Source organism: Vespa velutina, chromosome 8 (assembly GCF_912470025.1).
Source record: "Vespa velutina chromosome 8, iVesVel2.1, whole genome shotgun sequence".
Taxonomy (NCBI): domain Eukaryota; kingdom Metazoa; phylum Arthropoda; class Insecta; order Hymenoptera; family Vespidae; genus Vespa; species Vespa velutina.
In genome coordinates this window covers 5,957,270-5,982,577 of record NC_062195.1, presented here as the reverse complement: position 1 = coordinate 5,982,577, position 25,308 = coordinate 5,957,270, and the positions used below count along the sequence as shown (strand labels likewise).

The following is a 25,308-nucleotide window of genomic DNA, read 5'->3' as shown; positions in this document are numbered from 1 at the left end:
ATAAAAGGTGAGACAATTATATATATATATATATATGTACAGTAAAATATTATTTTTATATTTATATACTAAATAGATTATCTAAAAAAATTGATATGGTTAAAAATTGATATTGATAAACAAAAAAGAAAAAGAGAAACTACTTTTGTATCAATCCAACTTATAGGATTTTATCTGGTTATAATTTAATTCCAAATAAAAATTAATAGAATAAATTAAAAAAAAAGCAAACTATTAAATACAGAATTCAAGAAATCGAATCTAAATTTCTACACTGATGTTGTATTAATTAATTAAATTTATAAATTAAAAAAAAAAAAAGAAAGAAAAAAAATCATAAATAATATAAAAAAAAATAAGATAAGATAGATATCTTAAAAATTTTTCTTTCGTTGCATTTATTGAAAGTCAACTTCACAAAGAAAAATCGAATGAACGTGTGTAATAACTGAATTATTATCACTAATCATATTACAGAAACTGACGGCTGCGGCGAACCAGCACGCACACTTTCAAAACACCGCCGAGGGTTTCGCCATTCTTCACTATGCCGGTGTCGTATCCTACTCAGTCGATGGATTCTGCGATAAAAACCGCGACGTGCTTTTCCTAGACTTGATAGAACTAATGCAGACGAGTACAAAGTAAGAAACTATGAACGGAGAGTTAAGAAATGTTTAGACGATACACGTATTATTAATTTATATTAGTATGAAGAAAGAAAGATAATTTCTATTAGTTTCTAATAATCAGCCGTAAAAGTAAATTCATAGTAAATCTACGTGTATATATATATATATATATATATATGTATATGTATTGTACATATATATTTATATGTACAGGGTGTTTGGGTGTTTCATTTGACTATAGCATTTAAAATATTGTTTTTAATGATACGAAAAAAGTATCATAGGGAGAAATTATTTGTTCTCAAAGTAAAAATATTTTAATTAAAACAAAATTATTGTCAAGATTGTCATTGTTGAGATATCAAGGTCATCGATATTTTTTTCACATCTTATAAAAAGACGAATTTAACGATATGAATTTATTAATATTCAAATGACCTTGAATAATTACTAACTTTTAAAATTTAGACGTATTTTATATATATATATGTGTTGTGTGTATGTGTGTGTGTAGTTGTGATCTTTATGATGTTGCTGAGAATGAAAGAGTGATGAGAGTAAAAAATGACAAAGTGAAGAAACTGGAAGTAACGAAATAGATTAGGTAGTTTTTTCATCAACGTCCCATGTTGTTGGTTAAAACAATGGATAAAAATGGTGTTTACTCTGTCCAAAAGAAATTTACATCGTTCTCATTCTCAGCGACTTCTTTTATAAAAAGAATTTATAGTATTGGAAAAGAAAGATACAATTACGCGACAATTACATATACAATTAAGACGTTGAACTTTACTAATAGTCATCACTGTTTTCTAAAATTTCACAAATTTCATCCCAATCACGATCATGGTAATATAAATAATTTATTATTAAAATATATTTCTTTTAGTCCTTTGGTCTGTACCATTTATCCACCTGAAAAAAATAGTTACAAAACGAAAACTTTACAAAAATCTCGACCAACAACAGCTGGAAATAAAATAAGAACTCAAGCTAGTCGTTTGGTTGGACAATTGACGAGATGTACACCACATTACATTCGATGTATAAAACCAAACGAAACGAAGAAACCTAGGGATTGGGATCAGGTCAGAGTCAAACATCAGGTAAGATTCATTTCGATGGGTACTTTCTATGATCTGTATTTTTTTAACTAACAATTTCAATCAATGTAATTAATTAATCTAAGATATACATACATAAATACATACAAATATAAATATAGATATAAACACATATACATTTGCATAGAGTACATAAGTGAAAATACATTTATTCATTGTACAATATTCTAGGTCGAATATCTAGGTCTAAAAGAGAACATCAGAGTACGTAGAGCTGGATTTGCCTATCGAAGGCCCTTCGCCAAGTTTCTCCACAGATATGCGATTCTTACGAAAGAAACATGGCCACATTGGCCAGGAGACGAGAAGCGAGGCGTTGAATACATACTTGGAAGTATTAACATAGATAGATCGCAGTATCAACTTGGAAGATCCAAGTTATTCATCAAGGCACCCGAAACAGTAAGTCCATTGAAAATTATTAGAATTTACCAGGAAGATATTTTTCTGGTTTATCAATTTAATCAAATAGGTTTAAATTTATTTATCATTATTTTACCATCTATTTATTACTCACGTATATAAATGTAAGGGGGCAATAACTTTTATCACCATAAATATCTCCGTTATATTTAGTGATAATTTTGTTTATAAAAGTCGTAAAAGGGTATCATAATATAATAATAATAATTTTTTTTTGTACGTGGACGCGTAAAGAACGCATGAAGATCAACTAAGTTTTTTAAAATGGAATCATATATTTTTGATTGGATTGATCGATATATCTTAATATTTTATATAAAAATGTATTAAACCATGTATGCCGAAAAATTTTTACTTTAAGAAATATTTCACAGTTATGGTATTATTACGAAAGAAAAGAAAAAATTCATTTTTAATAATTATTAACAAAATCGATTTTATTATACCAATATTATTGCAATATTTAATTAAATAAAGAATAAATTGTCTTTGAAAACGGTGTTGATTTCAAATTTCTACGATTTTCCGTTCCGAAGATATCGCCTTCGAAATATTTTCATTCATAATTCGTATTGTACAGCTGTTCATAGTAGTAGTAGTAGTAGTAGTAGTAGTAGTAGTAGTAGTAATAGTAGTAGTAGGACCACATAAATTCTCGGAATTTATGTAGGTCAGTGTTTCACCGAGCTAATTTGAATGAAATTATATAGGACAATGGATCAACGTAATATTTTTCTCTACATGGAAATATCTTCGTAACTAAAAATCGTAAAAACTCGTTTCAAAGACCATTTTAAAGGGCAGATATTTCTCTATTTTTTTTTCATCCTATTGTTAATAATAAATTAACAATTTGTTATAAACAATTTCTATAAACAAATTTCTAAGAACTGAATCCACTTCATTTTACTACAAAAGAGAAGAAAAAATGAAATTACAACAACTGAATTATAAAATTACAATAAATTAATAATTAATTAATAAACAAATTACTTTTTTTTTTACCAAAGAAACAATTTTGTCTTTTTTTTTTTTTTTTACATTATCAATATCCACGTCTTCCATTCGCGTGAAAATATTTTCAAAACTCAAAGTAAAAGTTTAGTTTTTACAACATATTCTTTATAAATAATTAATAATTTGTTATAAACAATATTTACAAAAAACAATTTCTATTAACTAAATTCATCTTATTTCATCAAAAAAAGAATTCAAATCGCGACTGATTTATAATATTGCAATAAATTAATAAATAATTAATGAACAAATTACTTTTTTATCGAAAAAATAATTTTCTTTTTCTTTTTTTTTTTTTTTTTCTTTCTATATAATCAATATCTCTGTCTTCCATTTACATGGGAATATCTATGGAACTACTGAAATTCGTACAGACTTGAAACAAATACCCAAAGTAAATGCAGAGTAAGCGCTTACCCTACGCTTATCTTACACCATTATTATACGTAAGTGCAGAATAATGGTGCAAGGTAAGCTAAGAAACTATCGCTCTCTTGCTACTATTATTTACTTACTACTACACTTACTAAATTTTAATAGAATCGACATGATTTCTTGGCAATATTTAAATTAAGATATCTGTTAAATTATTAATTTGTCGGCATACACAGGTTAATACTATTTTCATATGGAGCTATATATATATATAGATAATATTAATTATAATTGTTTTTTTGATATCGATAAAATAAGTATCATCATAATTTTAATAGAATTTATAATTGAAATTTAATTAACGTGTTAAAATTCGACCTATCAAAACTCGATCCACAAATTATTATTATCAAAAGGAAGATCATCATTAACTCTTTCAGCTTTTCATGTTGGAAGAAGCAAGGGATCGAAAGTACAATTTGTATGCACGAATCATTCAGAAAGCATTTAAGAAATATTTTACACGAAAGAGACAAGCTCAACAAAAACAGGAAGCGGCTGATTTATTGTTCGGTCACAAGGAACGAAGACGGGCAAGTTTGAATAGAAACTTTGTGGGTGATTATATAGGAATGGAGGCTAAACCATTGACGATAAATTTGATTGGTAGAAGAGAGAAGGTCTTATTTGCAGAAATTGTTAAGAAATATGACAGAAGGTTTAAGGTGAGAGATAAATAACTATTCTCTTCTGAGTTATGAGGAATAATAATGACTAAGGAGAGGAACTATGATATCGTGACAAAGTATAGACAACCAAATGATTAGCTTCGTCGTTTCTAATCGTAGGTATGCAGAAGAGATCTCGTGCTGACAGGTAAGTTTCTATATTTGATTGGTCGAGAAGAAATCAAGAAGGGACCAGAGAAAGGTAGAACCATGGAAATAATTAAAAGAAAATTATCCTTCGATCAAATCAGTCACGTGTCCTTGAGTACGCTTCAAGACGACTTCGTTGTTATACACACTAAAGAAGATTATGCTAGTCTATTGGAATTAGTCTTCAAGACGGAATTCTTATCCTTATTTAATAAGAAATATATGGAGGAAGTTGGCCATGCTTTGATAATAAGATTCAATAACAAGTATTTTACTATTCGATATTATTTTCCATATACGTATACATATTTAACTATCAAGGTAATGTTTTATGCCATATTATTTTCCGCAGTATAGAATACAAGGTCAAAAAAGAAGGTTGGGGTGGTGGAGGGACAAGACAATTAAAGTTCACACAAATTGATTATGGCGAAAAGGAAATACTAAAATCAAGTGGAAAAATATTGAACGTTAGTATTGGACCAGGTTTGCCGAGTACTACGAGTAAGCATTTGCAATTTAAACAAAAAGAAAATTGTAAAGATATATATATATAACAAGAGAGATAGAGAGATAAATTTATGATATGTTAATGAGATTTTTTGTGGTATTTAGAACCAAATCCAAATCGATCAACAACAATGAATTTTTATACGTACAAGGACAACGCTCAAAGTAATCAAACTTCACGTGCAATTGGAAAACCGTACAATCACGTAAGGTCAATCGATAATACGGATCAAAGAGAAAACGATCAGACTTCTTCGATTAGGCCCAACGTATCAGCCGGAAGGCCTGCTCTACGGCCTGTCGCAGCTACGAGAACCGTTAATTCTAACACAGTGAATCCCGTTTCTAATGGTAGACCAAGCATACCACCTAATCGGCCAAATTTCAGGCCAGCACAATTTCAGAATAGTACCAAAGATACCACTACTACTAAGAGTACAAATAAGCAGCCTAACAAACTGCAGAGTTCAATCACGATGATGGGAATGTTTACAAATCCTGGTGGTGGTCCACGTGGTAAATAAAATAATGATAACATTTCAATATAATAATAATAATAATAATAATAATAATATTTGTTTTAACAATTTTTTAAATTATTATTTCATTTTGTAGGTTTATTAAAATTTCCACCACCACCAACGGAGCCACCACCTATGCAAGATAACACCATAACGTCATCTCAATTCAAACTAATTCCTTTAAATCGTAAAGAACATAACAATAATAATAACGATCAAAACTTTTTAAATAGTAGAATAAAACAGATGGAAGGAGTTGCTGCGAAAGAAAAGAGTGTACCACGTACATTGGTTAATCCTAATCAAACACCTCCGCAAAAACCGCCTCCACCAAATTTACCTAAAGTCAAGGCAATTTATGATTACAGCCCACAGGATCTTGATGAACTTGCACTTAAGGAAGGTGACATCATCGAAGTACTCAAAGAACGTAAGTTAAAAATTATCATACCGTATATGTGTGTGTGTATGTATATATTTATATATATTTCGTATACAAACTAGTTTTAATTAATTGTTTTTTCTTTTTTTTTTCAGACGAGGGTGGATGGTGGCATGGAAGACTGAAAGGAAAAACTGGCCTTTTTCCATCGAATTATGTAGTAAAAATTTAAAATATTAGCCGAATAAAATTCAAATCGATTCACATTAGCAAATTTTTATAAGAAAGAAACAAAGAAACAAACAAAATAATCCGAAAAAAATCTCCCATTGTTTTCATTAATCAACTAGATTTTCAGACTAGAATTTAACGTTCTCATTATTAACAAGAACGATAAATATTTTTTTCGCAAGAAAAGATTATCTAAAGAAAGAAAGAAATGTCATAGAAAAAACATAAAAATTGCCCGTAATATACCACTACATCGTTGTTATTATTATTATTAATATTATTATTAATATTAATATTATTATTATTATTATTATTATTATTATTATTATTATATATGTCGCGTGTAGAAAGTAGCCAATTTGTTTACCAAAATGCATTTATACTTTCATTGCTTTATTTTTGCACAAGACTATGTCCATTATGTTAGTGGTAGTAAATGAATATAAAATAAACGTAATTGAAAATATTACAAAAAAATATGTATACTGCACGTGAAGTATACATGTGTAATATATTGGCCCTTCGAATTTGGAAATTTTAAATAAAAAAGAAAAGAAAAAAAAAATTTAGTCTTGTCTCCAGTATTATTACTTGGCGAAATTGAAGATATCTAACGAAGATAGAAGTAGAACATATATGTTCGAAATTGCTAGTAAATATATATATATATATATATATATATGTATATATCGACAGAAGCATGATAGCCTCGAATGATCCAAAGAGACTATTATATAATAATAAGCTTATTTTCCGTGATTCGTACTCGTAAATTATGTTTTTATATTTAGCGAAAAATAAGTCATAATTATATAGCATAATCTAATACAATGTATCAGATTAGAAACAAACAGAACGAACTTTTGTAATTCATGCAGCAGATATTAAAACATCGTATTATTACCTTTGGCATGCAGAAAAAAAATGTGTTATATATTTACGTTGTGAATGGCATTAAAGAGAGAGTGTATATATATATATACACATACTTATATATATATCACTGCCACTATAGTGTTTAGAATCGAAAATATAATGAATTATCATGAATCAGTGTACGATTTGATTTCCTATTTAAATTTTTTCGATTATTTGTATTGTTATTAAATACGTTTGTTATACCATATGTAATGTTTCAACTTTTCATTGACTTTTGTTATCTCCAATTTTCCCAAATGTTTTTTATTACATTTTATTCAAATAATAAATATATACGACATTATGTTGCGCTTTCGCTCACTCATACAAATTGTTTCACAATTAACATCGCAACCAGCAAATTGTTTTAGCACTTATAAACTATATTAAAGCATTGGCAAGAATTATGTTTCATTTCTTTTTACAACTAACGTACTTACAATGACATAAAAGAAAATAAATCAATGTTAACTCAGACCTTCATATATATATATAAATATATGAAGTCATATATATATATATATATATATATATATATATATATATGTATATATATACATGATATATGAAAAACATAATATATAAGTAATAGTTTAAAGAGATATTATTCCTATATGCATGTAGAATTTACAACTACTTTCGCATGTTCATTCTTATTAAATCAGTACATTATAATGATCTTACACTGATGAACATAGGTGTAGACGATCTTAGGCACTGGAATAATAAATTATTATTTGCATAACTATTTTGCTCGGTATTGAATTTATCTTCTCATTCATTATCCTTGCAACGTGAACATATAGTACAAAATTATTATATAAATATAAATAATCATTGTGTGTATTTGTTCGTGTTTATGTCTTTTTGTCTGTATGTGTGACATCAAAAATTAAATTGTTATTGCATTTTTACGTAACAGTTAAATCTTTCTAACGACGTCTTCTGTTAAAAATTAGTATATGTTCAGTCGTTAAAGATATCGAGAAGATCTAGCCTAGGATATATTATAGCATGATTATTATTTACATATAGATTTCATATATGATATATATATATATATATATATATATATATATACATATATAAAGCAAACATAATCTACCATGCTTTGAAAAAGTTACATAGGATATAAATATAAAAAATAAATCCATTAGGTTGTACTTTTTACATAAGCATTATTTAAAATGTATAATAATATATATGTTAATATTGAACCCAAGAAATGAGATCAAGCAAAGATTTGGTTTCTTTTAATCAAACCATAAAGGATACAGAAGAGATCGCTTTACACAGATTATTTTTCATTATGTTTAAACTTTAAATATTTGTAATCCTACTTTATTGCATAGTTAGTTATCAAAGACATGCCAAATATTACATTTTTTCAACTTCCACAGATCACACAAAACAATTATTAAAGATTGTATTACTATAATGCATGAATGATAAAAAAAAAAAAAAGGAAAGAAAATGCAATATTTTACACTAAGAGGAAACAAATTTAATCTGCATTGTAAAAATATCTTAATAACAAATGGGTCCGTTAAACTAAATTTCAAATGATATCGATTCGTATTGAATGATATTAAAATCTAATATTTATAAAGCAAAAAATAAATTAATTCAATTAATCGATCGGACGTTACAATATTTACAAAAAATTTTAAAACAAAATTTTATATTCAAGTTTAAAAAGAGTAACAATTATATTTGTGTTAATGAAGAACATACGTACGGATCATTAGGCCAAAATTTTATAATAACATGAAATTATCGAAAGATGCACATGCTTTGATAAAATAAATATTGTGAAAGTACAGTTAACTGAATATCATGTAATATTATGCACAATCTTAAATATTCATGTATAAAATGAGAGTATTGAAAAGTATGTACTTAAGAAATTAATTAGCTTTACATTTCTTGCAGAATTAATGCTAAAATTATAACTATAAAAATTGCACACACCATAAACAGCAAGTAACATATTTTGTTTTCTTTTTTAAAGCATCAGCATGGTCAAACATGTATGTGCATAATTTTTTTTTCTTTTTCTTTTTTTTTTACATATAAAAAATCTATAATGTCCATATATGGCACAAGTGTAGAACGTATGTAATAATTAATGAGTTCAATTGTCATCATTATAAACGATATATATATATATATATATATATATATATATATATATATATATATATATATATATATATGATATTTCCTTTAAAATATTTCCCTTATATCTTATCAATTAGCAAAGGTAAAATTGCTATAAGAAATTGCAATCAGATAGTGTTTTCCTGTAAATATATCTGGATTAATACTGTTTTACTATGAATTGATTGTATATTAAATTTTTTCTTTAGAGATTTCAGAGATCGCTCATACATGACATTCAAAGAGAAGATAAATTACCTTTTTACATATTAGTATATTCTAGTATTAAGATTGTATCTCTTCTGCTTCATAAAATTTGACTAAATTGGATAGTGAGAATTAAACAATGATATATATATATATATATATATACATATATATCATTGTTTATATATATATATATATATATATATATATATATATTCATATGTTATAAATTATTTGTATTGAGATGGATCTAATTAAAAATTAATTACGAACATTCTTTCGTCGATTTTAATAAATTTAGAAAATGGTTATTCAAATTATTCATTATGGATGATGGTTCTTTGGAAAAATTTATCGTTTTATAAATCCATAATAATAATTATAATAGCTATCATTGATTTATATATTTTTTTCTGTATCTCATATTTAAATTAGAATATTTAATATAAATTAATAATTATTCCGTTCAAGTATATTCAATAGGAAGTAGACTTAAATAAAACATATTATAACATGTAAATGTGTTACATATGTGAACATCAGACATTATCCCCGGAAGAAATATATAAGAAAATAAAAGAAATGGACACTTATAGATTATTATTATTATTGTTCGAATGAAAGAATGATCTACACACTGGACATTTTTTATTTTCTTTGGCAACTCCACAATAAAATGAATAGTGCCTATAATGCATACATCGCATAGTTCAAGACACGGTATGTTTAACTTCGTTATTGCTCTTATATTACTGCTGAACTAGTTATTTATTATTATTATCATTTTTGTTTTGTTTTGTTTTATTCTTTTTTCTTTTTTTTTTCAAAAATATCGCATATACTTTACCAATTGGTTTACCTTGAACTTAAAAAATATAATGACGACATTAAATCAGATGTTCATTGCACGACACAATTTTTATTTCGCTGAGCTAAACCTGCTCTTGATAAATCGCGTTCTATTTCATCGTCATCCTCAATACTGTGAGAAAATATCATAAAAGAATTTATTTAAATGGTCAAACGATTGTTATAATGAAAATAATATAAAATTTACTTACGCTCTTTCTTGAGTATCAAGATGATGCACTAACTCATCTCTTTTGTTAACAATTGACACTAATTCTTCCAACAATAAATTTTCACGCATTTTTTGTTCAGTTGTCTTTCTCCAATCTTCCACAGCAAGGATGCTTCTTAATTCGCGATTTAAAAGTTCGAAACGACGTTCTAAATCATCTTCTTTCTCTCTGGAAAAAAATACAATCGCCAATATTGTATATATGGATTCATAAATATTTATGTATATAATAAAACTATATGAGTAGTCAACTCACAATATATTTAATTGCATTTGCCTTCTCAATAGAGCATTTTTCTTATTAACAAGTGTAAACCACAGAGACATCAGTCTTTCAGTTTCATCTTCATTATCACTTTCCATGGCAGCTCTAAGTTGTTTCTCAAGTTTACCAGCTTGTATATCTATCTGAGTTTGTTCTCTTTCCAAAGCTTCAAGTTCGTTTTGAATATATGATGTCATATCTTTACCCAACTAAATAAAAATATAAATATAATTAGAAAATTTATTAATAATCGTTATATTCAAAATAATCTTTTATTAACAGATAATGATTAAATAATTTAACATACGCCTCTGAGAGTATAAGCAGTTCTATCGGGACTAGTTTTATCGGGAGAAATTCTTTCTATAATTTTAGAGAACGAATATAAAGGTGAACCAGTTTTCTTTTCCACCTCACTTGTATTACCTAATATATTTCCATTGTATTCAGACTAAAATATTACAAAGACTTTGTTAGATTGGTATTACAAAGATATATATATATATATATATTGATCTTCTAACAATTATTTATTATAAACTGACCTTTAAGCTTAATCTATCACCAGGTGTAGATGGTGTAACACTTCTTCTTGGACTATTATTTTGATCATCCATTGATCGTCTATCACTATTATTATCATCATTATTTTGACTTGGATTAACATTAACACCCATTTTTACTTCTGCTATCAAACGTCTTGCTCTTTCTCGTAATTGTTGTTGTCTTTCATCGTCACTTTGAGTCTGATAAATGTATTATAATTAAGTGATTTAAAAATTAACGTATATATTATATTAAATAAAAATAATTAAAAAATTATAAACCTCAACTGGACTAGTAGCAACGGAAACAATGCCAGCAGGCTTTGATTGATTTCTGGCCTGTTCTAACAACTGTCTTGCACGTTCCCTCAATTCATCATGCCGACTAACTAAAGGCTATAATAATAATAATAAAAAAAAAAAAAAAAAAAAAAAAACAAAAAAAAAAAAAGAAAAAGAAAAATTAGATTCAGAATATCTAATTGATCAAGCAATTTAAAAAAAAATAACTTCAATAATTACATGTTGTGCACGTTGTTCTCCATGCGGAGGTGAAGCACTTTGACATTCTGAATTACCTCGACTTCCTTTATCGACAGTATTAATTGAGTCCTATAAAAAAAAATAGTTAAGTAAATAAATTAATTAATACTTTTTTATCACACTTAAGTGAAAAATCTTTCTCGTTTCTATAAATGACACACATAATAATGTTTATGATATAAAACATATTACAAACATATATTTTAATTATTAAAATGAAACATAAAAATGAGCATGCATATTAACATGCAATTCGATATATAAAAGTATATACACGTAGACATATTTATTACATAGGTGCTGTTAGATAATGCTACTAAGAGATAAGTATATAAATATATAAACAACTAAATTTTGCGATCAATTCTCTCTCGATGTAATCCATAAAATGTATTTAAAAAAAAACACTATAAATAAAAACCAAACTATAAATTTAATTGTTAATATGCAGCAAAGTACGAAAGAATAAATACATTAAAAGCAATCATTTGCACGATTTAATTTATACTGACATCACGAACTGGCGATTGCGATTTCGTAATAGAAATTGATTGAGACCATTTGTCATCGATAATTTGAATATTTTCCTCCTCGTCGTCAGACCCGAATGGGTCTGTTAATTGCCGGCGTGTCATAAGTATAGGACGTTGCTGCGCTTGAGGTATTCTGGGTGGAGACTTGCTCTGTAGCAAATTTATACCAATTCTCCATTTTTCAATGTTAAATAAGAAAACTTGACATGTATATAATGCATAGTGTTAACCAACAATTACCCATGTACATTGCAATATAAATGACAGAAGCTAATTTAATATTAAATGAGTTAACAAATATAATATACATATATATATATATACATATATACACACCTTTTCTCTAGATGCATATTTTTCTTTTGTCGGAGATAAAACTTTTCCCAAAATGCTTTTTGAACTAGCAAGTATAATATCTTTAACATCTTTTACGCTGGAAGGTGATTTGTCTTTATTAAATTGATCATCTTGATTATCTGCATTTAAACTCAAATGTAATTTATTTTTTATTGTGTCGATACTGATATCATCCTTTTTATATTGATTGTTATCAAATGGATTTGACCTATAGATTGCATAAATATGAATAATTATTAATTATATATATATATATATATATATATATATATATATATATATATATAATTTTATTACTAAAATAATAAAAGGTATAAGCATTTCAAATTTACCGTCTATTACTGTCAGTTTTGTTATTTCTTTGTTCCATTTGCTCCTTTTTACGTAAATTAATTATTTCTTGACCAAACAATTGTACGCTTACATCTGTATTATTATCCGTATTAAATCTACCAATCATATAAGAAGATTCATCAGTTGTTTTACCTATTTGATGTACCTAAAAGTGATAATTAAATAAATAAGAAGAAAAACAGATATATATGTATATATATAGGTAGAAAAAGTAAAATTAAATTTAATACCTCCAATTCATGTCCTGTGAAATGTGCTCTCAATTGATATAAATATGTCATCACAGCTAATTTATCAGGTACAGTTAAGATATCCATATCAGCAGGCTCTATCACTCTAGGAATTCCTAGAGCTTCTCCAGCATCAAATGCTTTTTTACAATTACCTTTTACATCATGTGATAATAAAGATTCTATATCACTGTAAATTATCAAATTTTATTTTAATTAAATCTTTAATATGGTCAATATAAAATTGATATTATTATGCTTATATTAATAATACTATAGTAATTTAATATATTTAAATTATTTGAAAAAAAAAAAAAATAATACATTCAATTCAACAGCTTATTAATGGATCATTGAAAATATAGTTGGTATATAATCGAAGTTATCAATTATATTTGTTTCTACATACATAAGATCAGGTCTAAAATGATGAATAATAGCACAAAATGCCATTCCATTTCTCCAAGATGTTGTTAAGTTAGTAACTTTAACACCGGGATAATCTTTTGTTACTTCTTTACACCATTCCAACAAATCTTGACCAGGTGTAACTTCCTTTAATTTAGGCATATTCATTTCATTCTTTTTAAAGTCTAATGGCTGCAGCGGCAATCTCAATGAACTATGTTCGATATTTTTGCTGTAAAACATTATATTTATGTATATATATATATATATATATATATGTATATGTGTGTATATATATATATATATATATATATATATATAATAAATGAATGAATGTGAAAGTATATAACCCTTCGTAAGATTATTTTACTTTCTGATAATCTTTATTTATAAACATACTCATTTTCAACCGCAACATTATCCTTTAAAGGTGACTTGTCTTTCAAAGCATCTCCGATCCCTGTTAAACTTATTTCACGTATGAAATGATCATCATCATTTACAGGAGTTGTATCATCTTTAGATAAACTTGCCACTGTTAAAAAAGTAAAAAATTATTTAAAAGAATGTTACATGTTTCATTAAAAATTTTTATTAAAATTCAAATGAAACAAATTAAAAATGGAATATTTACCACTGATTGGAGTGCTAGGTAATTCACTTTCAGTAAGACTACTTGTCATTAAATCAAGTTGGGCAGAAATATCCAAAATCTCATCCATATTTTTAACTATAACTTCTTCTACATCTTCGGGTATATCCTCATTATCAAAATCATCTAATGGAGCAATATCACTGTTATTATTAACTGACATCAAACTAGCCATACTCTGCATATCTTCATCCCTATTAAAAATAATTAGGTTATAAGAATCTCTTACTTTTCTATGTTTCATTTTAGAAAAAGAAAAATAAAAAAAACAAAAAAAAAAAAAAGAAACCACCATTGTAAAATGATCTTACGTTGCTTTGCCTTCTCTCAAAAATACACATGATAATGTACATTCTAATGTAGCACTAACAATTTTTTTGGAAGTCGGTTTCAAATCTAATTTAAGTTGTTGCTGACTAGATTCGAGTGTAGCATACTTTTTCATATTTATATTTGCAGCAGCTACATGTCGCCTTTTACCCGTAGAAGAAACCTATTTATAAGTAAATTAAAATGTTTATTCGCTTCATTTTTAATATAAATAAATTTACAAACTTAACTATGATATAACAATGCATATAATAGAACTTACATCTTCAATAACAAAAGACCAATCCTTGTCTTCTAATTCATGAGTCCGAGGATCTTTAAACAACGTTACAGAAACCGTATGATTGTCTGGAACTGGCCAACTAATAACACCTTTCAATGGATCGCTTAAATTTGGTTCCCAATCCAATGGTTCTGTACTAACTCTTCTACTACGTCTTGTCCATACGACGCTTAATTTGTTTGGTTTCCTACAAATGGAATGGAAATATTCGAAAAATTTAATTTCATAATAAAATGATCCTATACATTTTACAATGTCATAAACATATGATGCAATTGAAAAAAAAAAAAAAAAAAAAAAAAAAAAAAAAAAAAAAAAAAAAAAAAAAAAAAAAAAAAAAAAAAAAAAAAAAAAAAAGATATTTTAAATATGAATCTATACTTCTGATATATAAATAGATATTTATTACTCGCCATTTCGTTGTTGTCTCGAGAGTGACTTCGTGATACGAAACGGTAAATTGGAATTTCGCCGCTCTTTTGTTTACTCGTTGAAGTCGTTTCCAAACCGAACTCATTTTTCTTACTTTCTCTTTATCTTTATCCTTTTCTTTTTTCCTTCTAATCCACTTGTAAAAAGAATTACGATTGTCGATCGTTGAATATAGATGAACACCTTCGACCTTTGATAACTATTTCTTTTTTCTCTTTATTCTCTAATACGTATAACTGTTAATCAAACACATTTCTCTAAATAAAAACACTTCGTCGACTTGGCAAAACTTCACCCGTCTAAGCTATATATATATATATATATGTATGTGTGTGTGTGTGTGTATATATATATATATATATCGATATATAATTTAGTTACAGTTATTAAATGATTATATTAAAATACGATAAATTACAAGTTCAAAGTTCATCAATTATTTATGCATTTGACGTTTCTTGTCTCATTGCTCTAATATCATCACAATCATCTGTTTCCCTTCTATTATACATACATGGACGACACGAGGATTCATACGTCACTTTTCAATTTAACTTATCTCACGCACAAATCCGCCATATTTTTAATTTATCTGCCATTTTCTCACTCGAAGATTTCACCACAATCCTATCAGACGGAAACTTGCGTTCGATCAACCACAATAAACTTTTCCAATTAATTCTAAATTTCGTCGAATGACGAAACCCTTTCAGTTTATTGATCCCATATCATGTGAACGTATGATGGGAAACTAAACTGATGTGGCGTCGCTAGTGTCACCTAGCGGACGATCTGTGACACGAAACAACAAACAAATAGTTGAATATTTGAATATATCAATCTCGATTAAATTTTTTAGAGATCTTTCTTTTTCTTTTCACTTTTTTTCTATACTTTATATATTAACATATATATGAATATTTAATATAGACAAATAGATTGATCTGTCATTTTAAATAGAAATAGTAATCCGTGTTTTTTGTATTTTATAAGATCTATTATAAGATTATAAGAATTCGCTTCGCCACTTTGTCTTATATTACGTCATACATACACATATATATATATATATATATATATATATATATATATATATATATATATATATAGTTGCGCGGAATTCATTACGTTTTTTATAAAACAAGTCAGGTAGATAAAAATTTATTTGTATCCTATAGACTTTGATGGAACTGATAAAACTAATAATTCGTGTTATAAAATATATATAACGCGAATATAAAAAAATTTAAGTGTATATGACTACAGATAATAATAATTCGATAAAATGGACAGATAGTCACATATCATAATATTAATAAAATATATATTAAAATGATTTGATAAATAATCTGAATTTCATAATTAGCATAACTATCAAAATGACAAATTACAAACACAAATATATTAGCAATGCTAAGATATTTTATTTTATCTGTGTTACTTTATTTTTTATATTCTAACATATTGACGAAATATGTAAAATAATTAATTATCATATTTCTTCATATATAAGGAGGATACAAGTGATTTTTTAAATCAGTAGTACTAATATCTTCTCAAAAGATTGTTCTAGAAAAATCAATCGTTAACAAAAGACGTTAATACTTAGATATATAAATGTGTGCTATATAAATAAAAGAAGAAATAACGAAATAATTATGATGTCCGAATGGATATTACTGGAGTTATTTGGTGCTTTGTTCATCATAATAATCGGAATATATTTTTATTTTAAATTAATTGTTTTCAACTTTTGGCGAAGGAAAAGTGTACCGTATGAAGAACCAACGTTTCCAGCTGGAAATATCACCGATGCAATTCTTAATAAAAAATCCATTCGTAAATTATCTTTTTCTTTTATTCAAATTTTGAAAAATAAAACCAAGAATTATTTGGTATTACTTTAAAATTTTTTGGTTATCATTTTACAGCTGAAATTTTCAAAGAAATTTACACAAAGTACAAATCGTATCCTTTTGTCGGAGTATATTCGTTTTTCAAACCAATTTTAATGATCAATGATCCCGATTTGATACGTTTCGTGATGACGAAAGAATTTTCAAGTTTTCATGATCGTGGAATTTATTGCAACGAAAAGATCGATCCACTTACAGGACATTTGTTTCTTTTACCTGGGACAAAATGGAAAAATTTACGTGCACGTTTGACACCTACTTTTACGTCAGGAAAAATTAAATACATGTTTGAAACTTTACAAGAAAATGGAATTCTGTTGGAAAAATTCCTTGAGAAAAAAGTTCATGAGAGAAATGAAATCGACATAAAGGAGATCTTTGCTGGGTAATATGGTTTAATAATATTTGATTATTTCGTTAAATTTATTATTAATTTCGGTATTACTTAAGTAAATAATACAAAGTTACTTGTGTTTGAACATGTGAACGAAGCTTGTGTTAGGTAAATGTAGATACATGATACTATCAAATTAATTATTACATATATAATATAATTTAACAAAATAGATACTTATGATTTTTAATGCAATAACAATGCAATTAATTACTTATATAATTTTTAATAAATTCTTAAAATCCGTAATAAAACATAAGACTATAGAAACTGATATTAACTTAACGCAATTCAGTTTTTTCACAGATATCATAATGTCGACTGCATTTGGAATAAATTGTAATTGTCTGGAACATCCGGAGTCAGAATTTCGTTATTGGGGCAAAAAGGTGTTCGAACCGAAGCCATTCATAAACACGATGATGGTATTTGCTTCCCAAATAATGGAAATTTTCTCGATACCACTTAATGATAAAGGAGTGTCCAAATTTTTCTTAAAAGTTTTCGAAGAGACCGTGGAGTATCGAAACACACATAATATTACGAGACGTGATTTCCTTAACTTGATAATGCAATTGATGAAGGACGGATATGTCAAAAATGACGAGGAAAAACAAACTGATCCAGTCGACAATGCACCGAGTAAGCATTACAATTTTGCATCATAATATATGGTTACATCGATATAAGGCACTGAACTATCAATTATCATTATTTCATTTAATTTTTGACGAAGAAAAATACCTCATTGTTCCTCTTTTCGTCATGCCTTGTATTGCTTTATCAATAAATAAATAAAAAAATATTACCACATTCGGCTACTCAGTAATGTCATCTCAACTAATAAATATTGATTATTATTACAAATTATTCTTTTATCAACACAGCGAAATTAGAAAAATTCAGTATGTTGGAAGGGGCAGCTCAAGCATTTGTTTTTTATGTGGCTGGTTTTGAGACTACATCGTCAACGGTGACATTTTGCCTTTACGAATTGGCCTTGAATCAAGATATTCAAAAAAAAACACAAGAAGAGATCGATAGAGTTATAAAAAAACATGGAGGTATCTCGTATAATGCTACCAACGAGATGTCTTATCTTCATATGGTTGTATGTGGTTGGTAATGCAGTTTAATATGCGATTCTTATTATTAAATAATTTTAGTGATCGATATATTATATATCGCGTATTTCTTACTGATCGCAGAAACCTTAAGGAAATATCCACCTGTGCCTATTTTAAATCGTGTATGTACCAAGGAGATCAAATTGCCTAATTCTAATGTCATCATACCCGAAGGCACTGGAGTGGTTATTCCTCTTTTTGGAATACATAGAGATCCTAATATTTATCCCGAACCAGAGAAATTTATTCCTGAACGATTCTCGGAAGAACAAAGTCGTGGCAAACATCCGTATACCTATATGCCATTTGGAGAAGGACCAAGAATATGTATTGGTATGTACGATATAGAATCATCGATGAAAATGCCCGTCTTTTTTTTTTCTTCTTTCTTATCTTATGAACAAATATGTTTATTAGGTATGAGATTTGCTCTGGTGCAAACAAAAGTTGCTCTTATGAATGCCCTGAATAAGTTTACGTTCTTACCAGGACCAAACACACCGAGGAAGCTCGAATTTACGGCAGGAACTATAACAATAGATACGAAATGTGGCATATATCTTCAAATCCAGCAAAGATCATAATTTTATTATTATTATTTTTTTCTTTCTTTGTTTATTAGATAAAAAATATTATTACGTATCGTATAATCGAAAATATGTATCCTGTCTTTAATAATAAATTGGTGCTAAAGGTAGAAGAAGTATCATTTAATTTGTAAATTAAGGGCTTCATCCAAGGAACTTATCCAAGAGCCATCCGAAATAAATACCTAAAACTAGAAATAAATACGAATGATTATTAATGAATAAAGGTAAATAATAATTAATAAACATAAATAAGAATAAATAAAAAATTAAAAGAACAAGTTACTTCTTTATTTATATATTGTGGAAATGTAAATTGTATTTTTAATAAACTTAATTAAGCATAAGAAAGAATCATCATTTTGACTATGATATCGTTATGCTTTTTAATAAATAAAGAGAATTATTTATTTATTGTTAATATGAATAAATAAAGATAATAAAGAAATACGAATTCTTCGGTGCCTTTCTCTAAATAAGAAATTATTTTAAATTTCTATCTAATCTATTTATCTGCTAAAATATTATTAATAATGTAAAATGTAAGCACTTTGATTTTTTATTACAATTATAAAGAAAAAATTTTAGAAACGCACCGAAATATGCAACCATTCGCCCGGTAGTATTTGCTTTAATAGATTTAGATTTATATTTAGATAGTTAGTACAAGTAATACCGACCTAGATCTCTTTACAAGGAGGTAGCTGCATGTAGAGATCCACAGAAATTCTATTTTAATATTATTTGAAAAATCAAAGTAAATCAAACCTCAATGTTTGCTTTAGAATTAAATTGAAGCAAAATTTATATATAGTTAGCCATATAAAGATTACAACAAATTTTTAATATATATTTTTAATCGGAATAATATATCTAAGTGGATTATTTGAATTTTATAACAAACATAATTATAGATATGAAAAGGTATTATTACCATAATTCTAACAATATTATTATAATTATCATTACTATTAACTTTTAATTACTAATAATCGTTGTAGCGTTAGCTATTCAAAATATTAATACCATGTTTCATAGATAATAAAAGTTAAATAGACTTTATATTTTTCTATATAATGGAGGTGCAAACAATTTACTGAGTCATTATTACGTTTACCTTTCAACATCGCAGGTATCATATTGTGATACAACTAGTATCTTTGAGTGTCGTTCAAATTAAAGCTATTTAATAGTATTTAATAGTTATGACGATGGGTTGGATATTATCACAGTTATTTGGTGCTTTGTTTCTCATCATAATTATAATATATTTGTACTTTAAATTAATTGCTTTCAACTTTTGGAAAAAGAAAGGTGTACCGTACGAAGAACCAACGTTTCCAGCTGGAAATATCAATGATGCTATATTTAATAAAAAATCGATTGGTAAATTGTCTTTTATATTTTTTCTTTATTTAAATTTACAAAAGAAGAAAAAGTTTTGTAAAATAAAGTGTTCCTTTTTTTTTTTTTTTTTTTTTTTTTATAATAATTCGTTTTACAATCTTGTCTCATATCACATTAATAAACACGTATATTATTTTTTTTTTATATAATCTTTCAAATATATTTACAAAAAATATTTAACGAAATGCATATTCGACTTCTTGAGAAATATATGATTTTTAAATTTGTTATGAAATATGTCAAAAACATAGCTGCTTATTTTCTAAAAATAACTTTGATGAAATGAAGAAAATCCTGATGTAATAACTTTTTTAACAACGCATATCAATTATTTGCAACATTTCTAACAATATTACAAAAATTATTCATAAGATAATTGACATAAAAATTATGAAAAAATAAAATTTACCGTGAATGATGGTAAATAATATTTTGAATAATAGATTGCTTGAATTTTACAATTAGATTATCTTTCTATTTACATAGTAATTATAATTATTTTGGCAATGTTAAGATCATCATAAGTGTTAATTTTTTTATCTAAATATGAAAATATCACATTTAATATATAATGAAGTTTAAAATTATGTCATACATTTCTACAATATAATAAAGATGCAAAAAATTTCCTAAATCATTATTACTGTAATCTCGTTATGCGAGAGAAATCGATTTCTGACAAATTACGATTTGTGAAAAAAAAAAAAAAGTTGACAATGATAATTATTACAACGACCAGATTGATGTTATATATGTTTCTTTCTCATCATTATATGTACCTATGTATATTCGTATTTTAAATTAATTGCTTTTTACTTTTGTCCAACGTATCCTTGGAAAACGATGTTATCTGCAAAAAAAAAAAATATAATTGACATAATACTTAATTAAAAATCAATTGTTAAACTATTGCTTTTTTTCTTTTTAATTTAAATTTAAAAAATAAAATATCATACACGTAGACGAGTTTTATAGAACTGATAAAACAGAAACTACATCGGTTTCTTATGATCTTATGCTTTATTATTGATTTCATGAATATATTATAAATTGTAAAAATTTTTAATCACGTTATTATTGATTTAAAAAATTAATACATTTATCTTGTTAAACTATATTACACGTATAACAATTGATTTGATAACAACATACATTTACATTTACGTAACACAGTACTATTATTACTGACTTTAAATTATTCTATTATGTAAGATCATTTTAAAGATATAATCATATGTCACTGAAGTATCTTATCTCGATTATATTATTTTCATGCACTCTCTTCTAATTTAGAATTTTTTCAGATTACTTTCCCTTATAAAGTCTAATATTTCCTGCAAATTCGTTGATTCTCCATACGATACACCTTTTTTTTCCAAAAGATGAAAGCAATTAATTTAAAATACGAATATATATTATTGGTAATATATGAATATTATTTAAAAAAAAATGATATAACATTAGAGATGATTATTCAATTTATGTATATTTAATATTTAATTTTACTGATATAATAAAATTAGAATTTTACAGCTTTCACTCAATAAATTATAATTTTATTACCATTCAAGGACGTAATAATATTATATAATAAGACAAAAAAAATAACAATATCCATTGTAAATATATGAATAATAATATCATTAACAGTATTTTGTTCATCGTTCTTTGTCGTACATTATAAACGTTATTATATTTATTTTTTCTTGCAGAATTAATGTGTAAAAGCTACAAAAATAATATTATGTAAATGTTTTTTGTGTACATTAGGTATAAAAAAAATTGATATGGAGTTAGATAGCAATAAAGGTGCTACGTCAGTATTACATCAGATGCTTTTAATTATAAGTTATCTACATGACAAGCAAATTTACTATTTCCTTATTTTACCACAAATGTGATTGTAATGTTATTTATTAAGACGAATATGTCTTCAGTTATATACATTGCAAAGATCTATTTAGAGAAAACATGATACTACGCGTATACTTTAAAGAAATATGAGATAGAATGATAAAGAGATAGAGTTTTAATTTCCTTGTTTCTTCTTTTTTTTTTTTTTTCATTATCAGATTTAGAAAATAAAACATAAGATATGCTTCTATATTATCATACAATTTTTTTCGATCGTTTTACAGGGGTTGTTTTTGAAGACCTTTACAGAAAACACAAATCGCTCCCTTATGTCGGAATATACTCACTTTTCAAACCAAATCTAATGATCAATGATCCCGATATGATACGTTTCGTGATGACGAAAGAATTTTCAAGTTTTCATGATCGTGGAATTTATTGCAACGAAAAGATCGATCCACTTTCAGGACATTTGTTTCTTTTACCTGGAACAAAATGGAGAAATTTACGTGTACGTTTGACACCTACTTTTACGTCAGGAAAAATCAAACATATGTTCGAAACTTTACAAGAAAATGGAATTCTGTTGGAAAAATTCCTTGAGAAGAAAGTTCATGAGAGAAATGAAATCAACATAAAGGAGATCTTTGCTAGGTAATATGGTTCAGTAATATTTGATTATTTCGTTAAATTTATTATTAATTTCGCTATTACTTAAGTAAATAATACAAAGTTACTTGTGTTTGAACATGTGAACGAAGCTTGTGTTAGGTAAATGTAGATGCATGATACTATCAAATTAATTATTACATATATAATATAATTTAACAAAATAGATACTTATGATTTTTAATGCAATAACAATGCAATTAATTACTTATAAAATTTTTAATAAGTTCTTAAAATCCATAATAAAACATAAGACTATAGAAACTGATATTTACTTAACGCAATTCAGTTTTTTCACAGATATCATAATGTCGACTGCATTTGGAATAAATTGTAATTGTCTGGAACATCCAGAGTCAGAATTTCGTTATTGGGGCAAAAAGGTGTTTGAGCCGAAGGCATTCATAAACACGATGATGATATTTGCTCCTCAAATAATGGAAATTTTCTCGATACCATTGAATGATAAAGGAGTGTCCAAATTTTTCTTAAAAGTTTTCGAAGAGACCGTGGAGTATCGAAACACACATAACATTACGAGACGTGATTTCCTTAACTTGATAATACAATTGATGAAGGACGGATACGTCAAAAATGACGAGGAAAAACAAACTGACCCAGTCGACAATGCACCGAGTAAGCATTACAATTTTGCATCATAATATATGGTTACATCGATATAAGGCACTGAACTATTAATTATCATTATTTCATTTAATTTTTGACGAAGAAAAATACCTCATTGTTCCTCTTTTCGTCATGCCTTGTATTGCTTTATCAATAAATAAATAAAAAAATATTACCACATTCGGCTATTCAGTAATATCATTTCAACTAATAAATATTAATTACTATTATAAATTATTTTTTTATCAATACAGCGGAATTAGAAAAATTCAGTATGTTGGAAGGGGCAGCTCAAGCATTTGTTTTTTATGTGGCTGGTTTTGAGACTACATCGTCAACGGTAACGTTTTGCCTTTACGAATTGGCCTTGAATCCAGATATTCAAAAGAAAACACAAGAAGAGATCGATAGAGTTATAAAGAAACACGGAGATATCTCGTACAATGCTATCAACGAGATGACTTATCTTCATATGGTCGTATGTGGTTAGTAATACAGTTTAATGTGTGATTCTTATTATTAAAAAGTTTTATCGATCGATATATTATATATCGCGTATTTCTTACTGATCGCAGAAACTTTAAGGAAATATCCACCTGTGCCTATTTTAAATCGTGTATGTACCAAGGAGATCAAATTACCTAATTCTAATACCATTATACCGGAAGGCACTGCTGTGGTTATTCCTGTTCTTGGATTACATAGAGATCCTAATATTTATCCCGAACCAGAGAAATTTATTCCTGAACGATTCTCGGAAGAACAAATTCGTGACAGACATCAATATACTTATTTGCCGTTTGGAGAAGGACCAAGAATATGTATTGGTACGTACGATATTTAGCTATCTTTTCATGAAAATCATTTGCTTTTTCTTTGTGAATTTGTTATTTTGAATTTTGAATTAAAAATTAGTTTTAATTTTGAAAAATATTCCAATTTCTTTTGTGATACAAATGAATATATTTTTTTTAGGTATGAGATTCGGTCTAATTCAAACGAAAGTTGCCCTTACGAATGCCTTGAAGAAGTTTACATTCTTGCCAGGAACAAAAACACAAAGGACTCTCAATTTCATGCCAGGAGTTCTGACATTGGATACGAAAGATGGCATATATCTTCAAATCCAACATAGATCATAGTACTGTTATTGTTATTTTTTTAAAATAACATAGTGTTATTTTTAAAAAATAACAATAAAATATAATGATAAAAATATGGATAATATATATGATAAAATATAGGAATAAAAAATGTTATTTTATAACATATTATCATTAAAATCTTTGATCTTTAATAAAATATCTTTAATAATACTCTTCTTTAACAATACTAA

General features: G+C 26.5%; 3 protein-coding genes across 8 annotated transcripts in view; 2 read left to right on the top strand and 1 right to left on the bottom strand.

Moving 5' to 3' along the window:
* The window catches only part of LOC124951102 (unconventional myosin-Ie-like), a 62,024-nt gene extending 54,805 nt beyond the window's left edge, over positions 1–7,219 (top strand). For all 5 annotated transcript variants that reach the window (XM_047498902.1, XM_047498904.1, XM_047498903.1 and 2 more), the window contains 9 exons: positions 478–644; positions 1,522–1,738; positions 1,928–2,158; positions 4,012–4,296; positions 4,420–4,715; positions 4,802–4,953; positions 5,065–5,475; positions 5,575–5,910; positions 6,018–7,219. In XM_047498902.1, the coding sequence (XP_047354858.1) occupies positions 478–644; positions 1,522–1,738; positions 1,928–2,158; positions 4,012–4,296; positions 4,420–4,715; positions 4,802–4,953; positions 5,065–5,475; positions 5,575–5,910; positions 6,018–6,094 (2,172 nt within the window). In that variant the 3' untranslated portion in view covers positions 6,095–7,219. The remainder of the gene's footprint in view (positions 1–477; positions 645–1,521; positions 1,739–1,927; positions 2,159–4,011; positions 4,297–4,419; positions 4,716–4,801; positions 4,954–5,064; positions 5,476–5,574; positions 5,911–6,017) is intronic.
* A 2,790-nt stretch (positions 7,220–10,009) lies between these two features.
* LOC124951104 (EH domain-binding protein 1) lies at positions 10,010–16,133 on the bottom strand. 2 transcript variants are annotated; one of them, XM_047498906.1, is made up of 17 exons: positions 15,373–16,133; positions 14,939–15,146; positions 14,658–14,839; positions 14,329–14,540; positions 14,094–14,229; positions 13,696–13,926; positions 13,287–13,476; positions 13,035–13,201; positions 12,682–12,910; positions 12,325–12,495; positions 11,792–11,881; positions 11,552–11,665; positions 11,270–11,470; positions 11,032–11,175; positions 10,716–10,933; positions 10,440–10,628; positions 10,010–10,360 (listed from the first exon to the last, which is right to left on the bottom strand). In XM_047498906.1, exons 1-17 carry the CDS (start codon positions 15,474–15,476, stop codon positions 10,279–10,281), a joined length of 2,868 nt encoding a protein of 955 aa, XP_047354862.1. In that variant the 5' UTR covers positions 15,477–16,133; the 3' UTR covers positions 10,010–10,278. The 2 variants fall into 2 exon arrangements, with proteins under 2 accessions (XP_047354862.1, XP_047354863.1); XM_047498907.1 differs by lacking the exon at positions 12,325–12,495.
* Positions 16,134–17,037: 904 nt separating this feature from the next.
* Positions 17,038–25,243, top strand: LOC124951156. The gene is made up of 13 exons (XM_047498987.1): positions 17,038–17,230; positions 17,323–17,692; positions 17,997–18,343; positions 18,589–18,819; positions 18,910–19,161; positions 19,246–19,399; positions 20,330–20,339; positions 20,609–20,801; positions 22,961–23,330; positions 23,635–23,981; positions 24,227–24,457; positions 24,548–24,799; positions 24,948–25,243. The coding sequence occupies exons 1-13, from the start codon at positions 17,050–17,052 to the stop codon at positions 25,112–25,114; spliced, it is 3,105 nt and encodes a 1,034-aa protein (XP_047354943.1). The 5' UTR covers positions 17,038–17,049; the 3' UTR covers positions 25,115–25,243.
* Positions 25,244–25,308: the final 65 nt, after the last annotated feature.

What these genes read in the sequence shown, in the direction of transcription:
- LOC124951104 (XM_047498906.1), bottom strand. Translation starts at nt 15,476, where the DNA reads ATGAGTTCGGTTTGGAAACGACTTCAACGAGTAAACAAAAGAGCGGCG. An exon ending in GAGAACAACGTGCACAACAT is followed by an intron (nt 11,666 to 11,791) that starts GTAATTATTGAA and finishes TTATTATTATAG; the next exon opens with CCTTTAGTTAGTCGGCATGA. An exon ending in CAAATGCAATTAAATATATT is followed by an intron (nt 10,629 to 10,715) that starts GTGAGTTGACTA and finishes ATTTTTTTCCAG; the next exon opens with AGAGAAAGAAGATGATTTAG.
- LOC124951156 (XM_047498987.1), top strand. Translation starts at nt 17,050, where the DNA reads ATGATGTCCGAATGGATATTACTGGAGTTATTTGGTGCTTTGTTCATC. An exon ending in AGGACCAAGAATATGTATTG is followed by an intron (nt 19,162 to 19,245) that starts GTATGTACGATA and finishes TATGTTTATTAG; the next exon opens with GTATGAGATTTGCTCTGGTG. An exon ending in TCTTCATATGGTCGTATGTG is followed by an intron (nt 24,458 to 24,547) that starts GTTAGTAATACA and finishes TACTGATCGCAG; the next exon opens with AAACTTTAAGGAAATATCCA.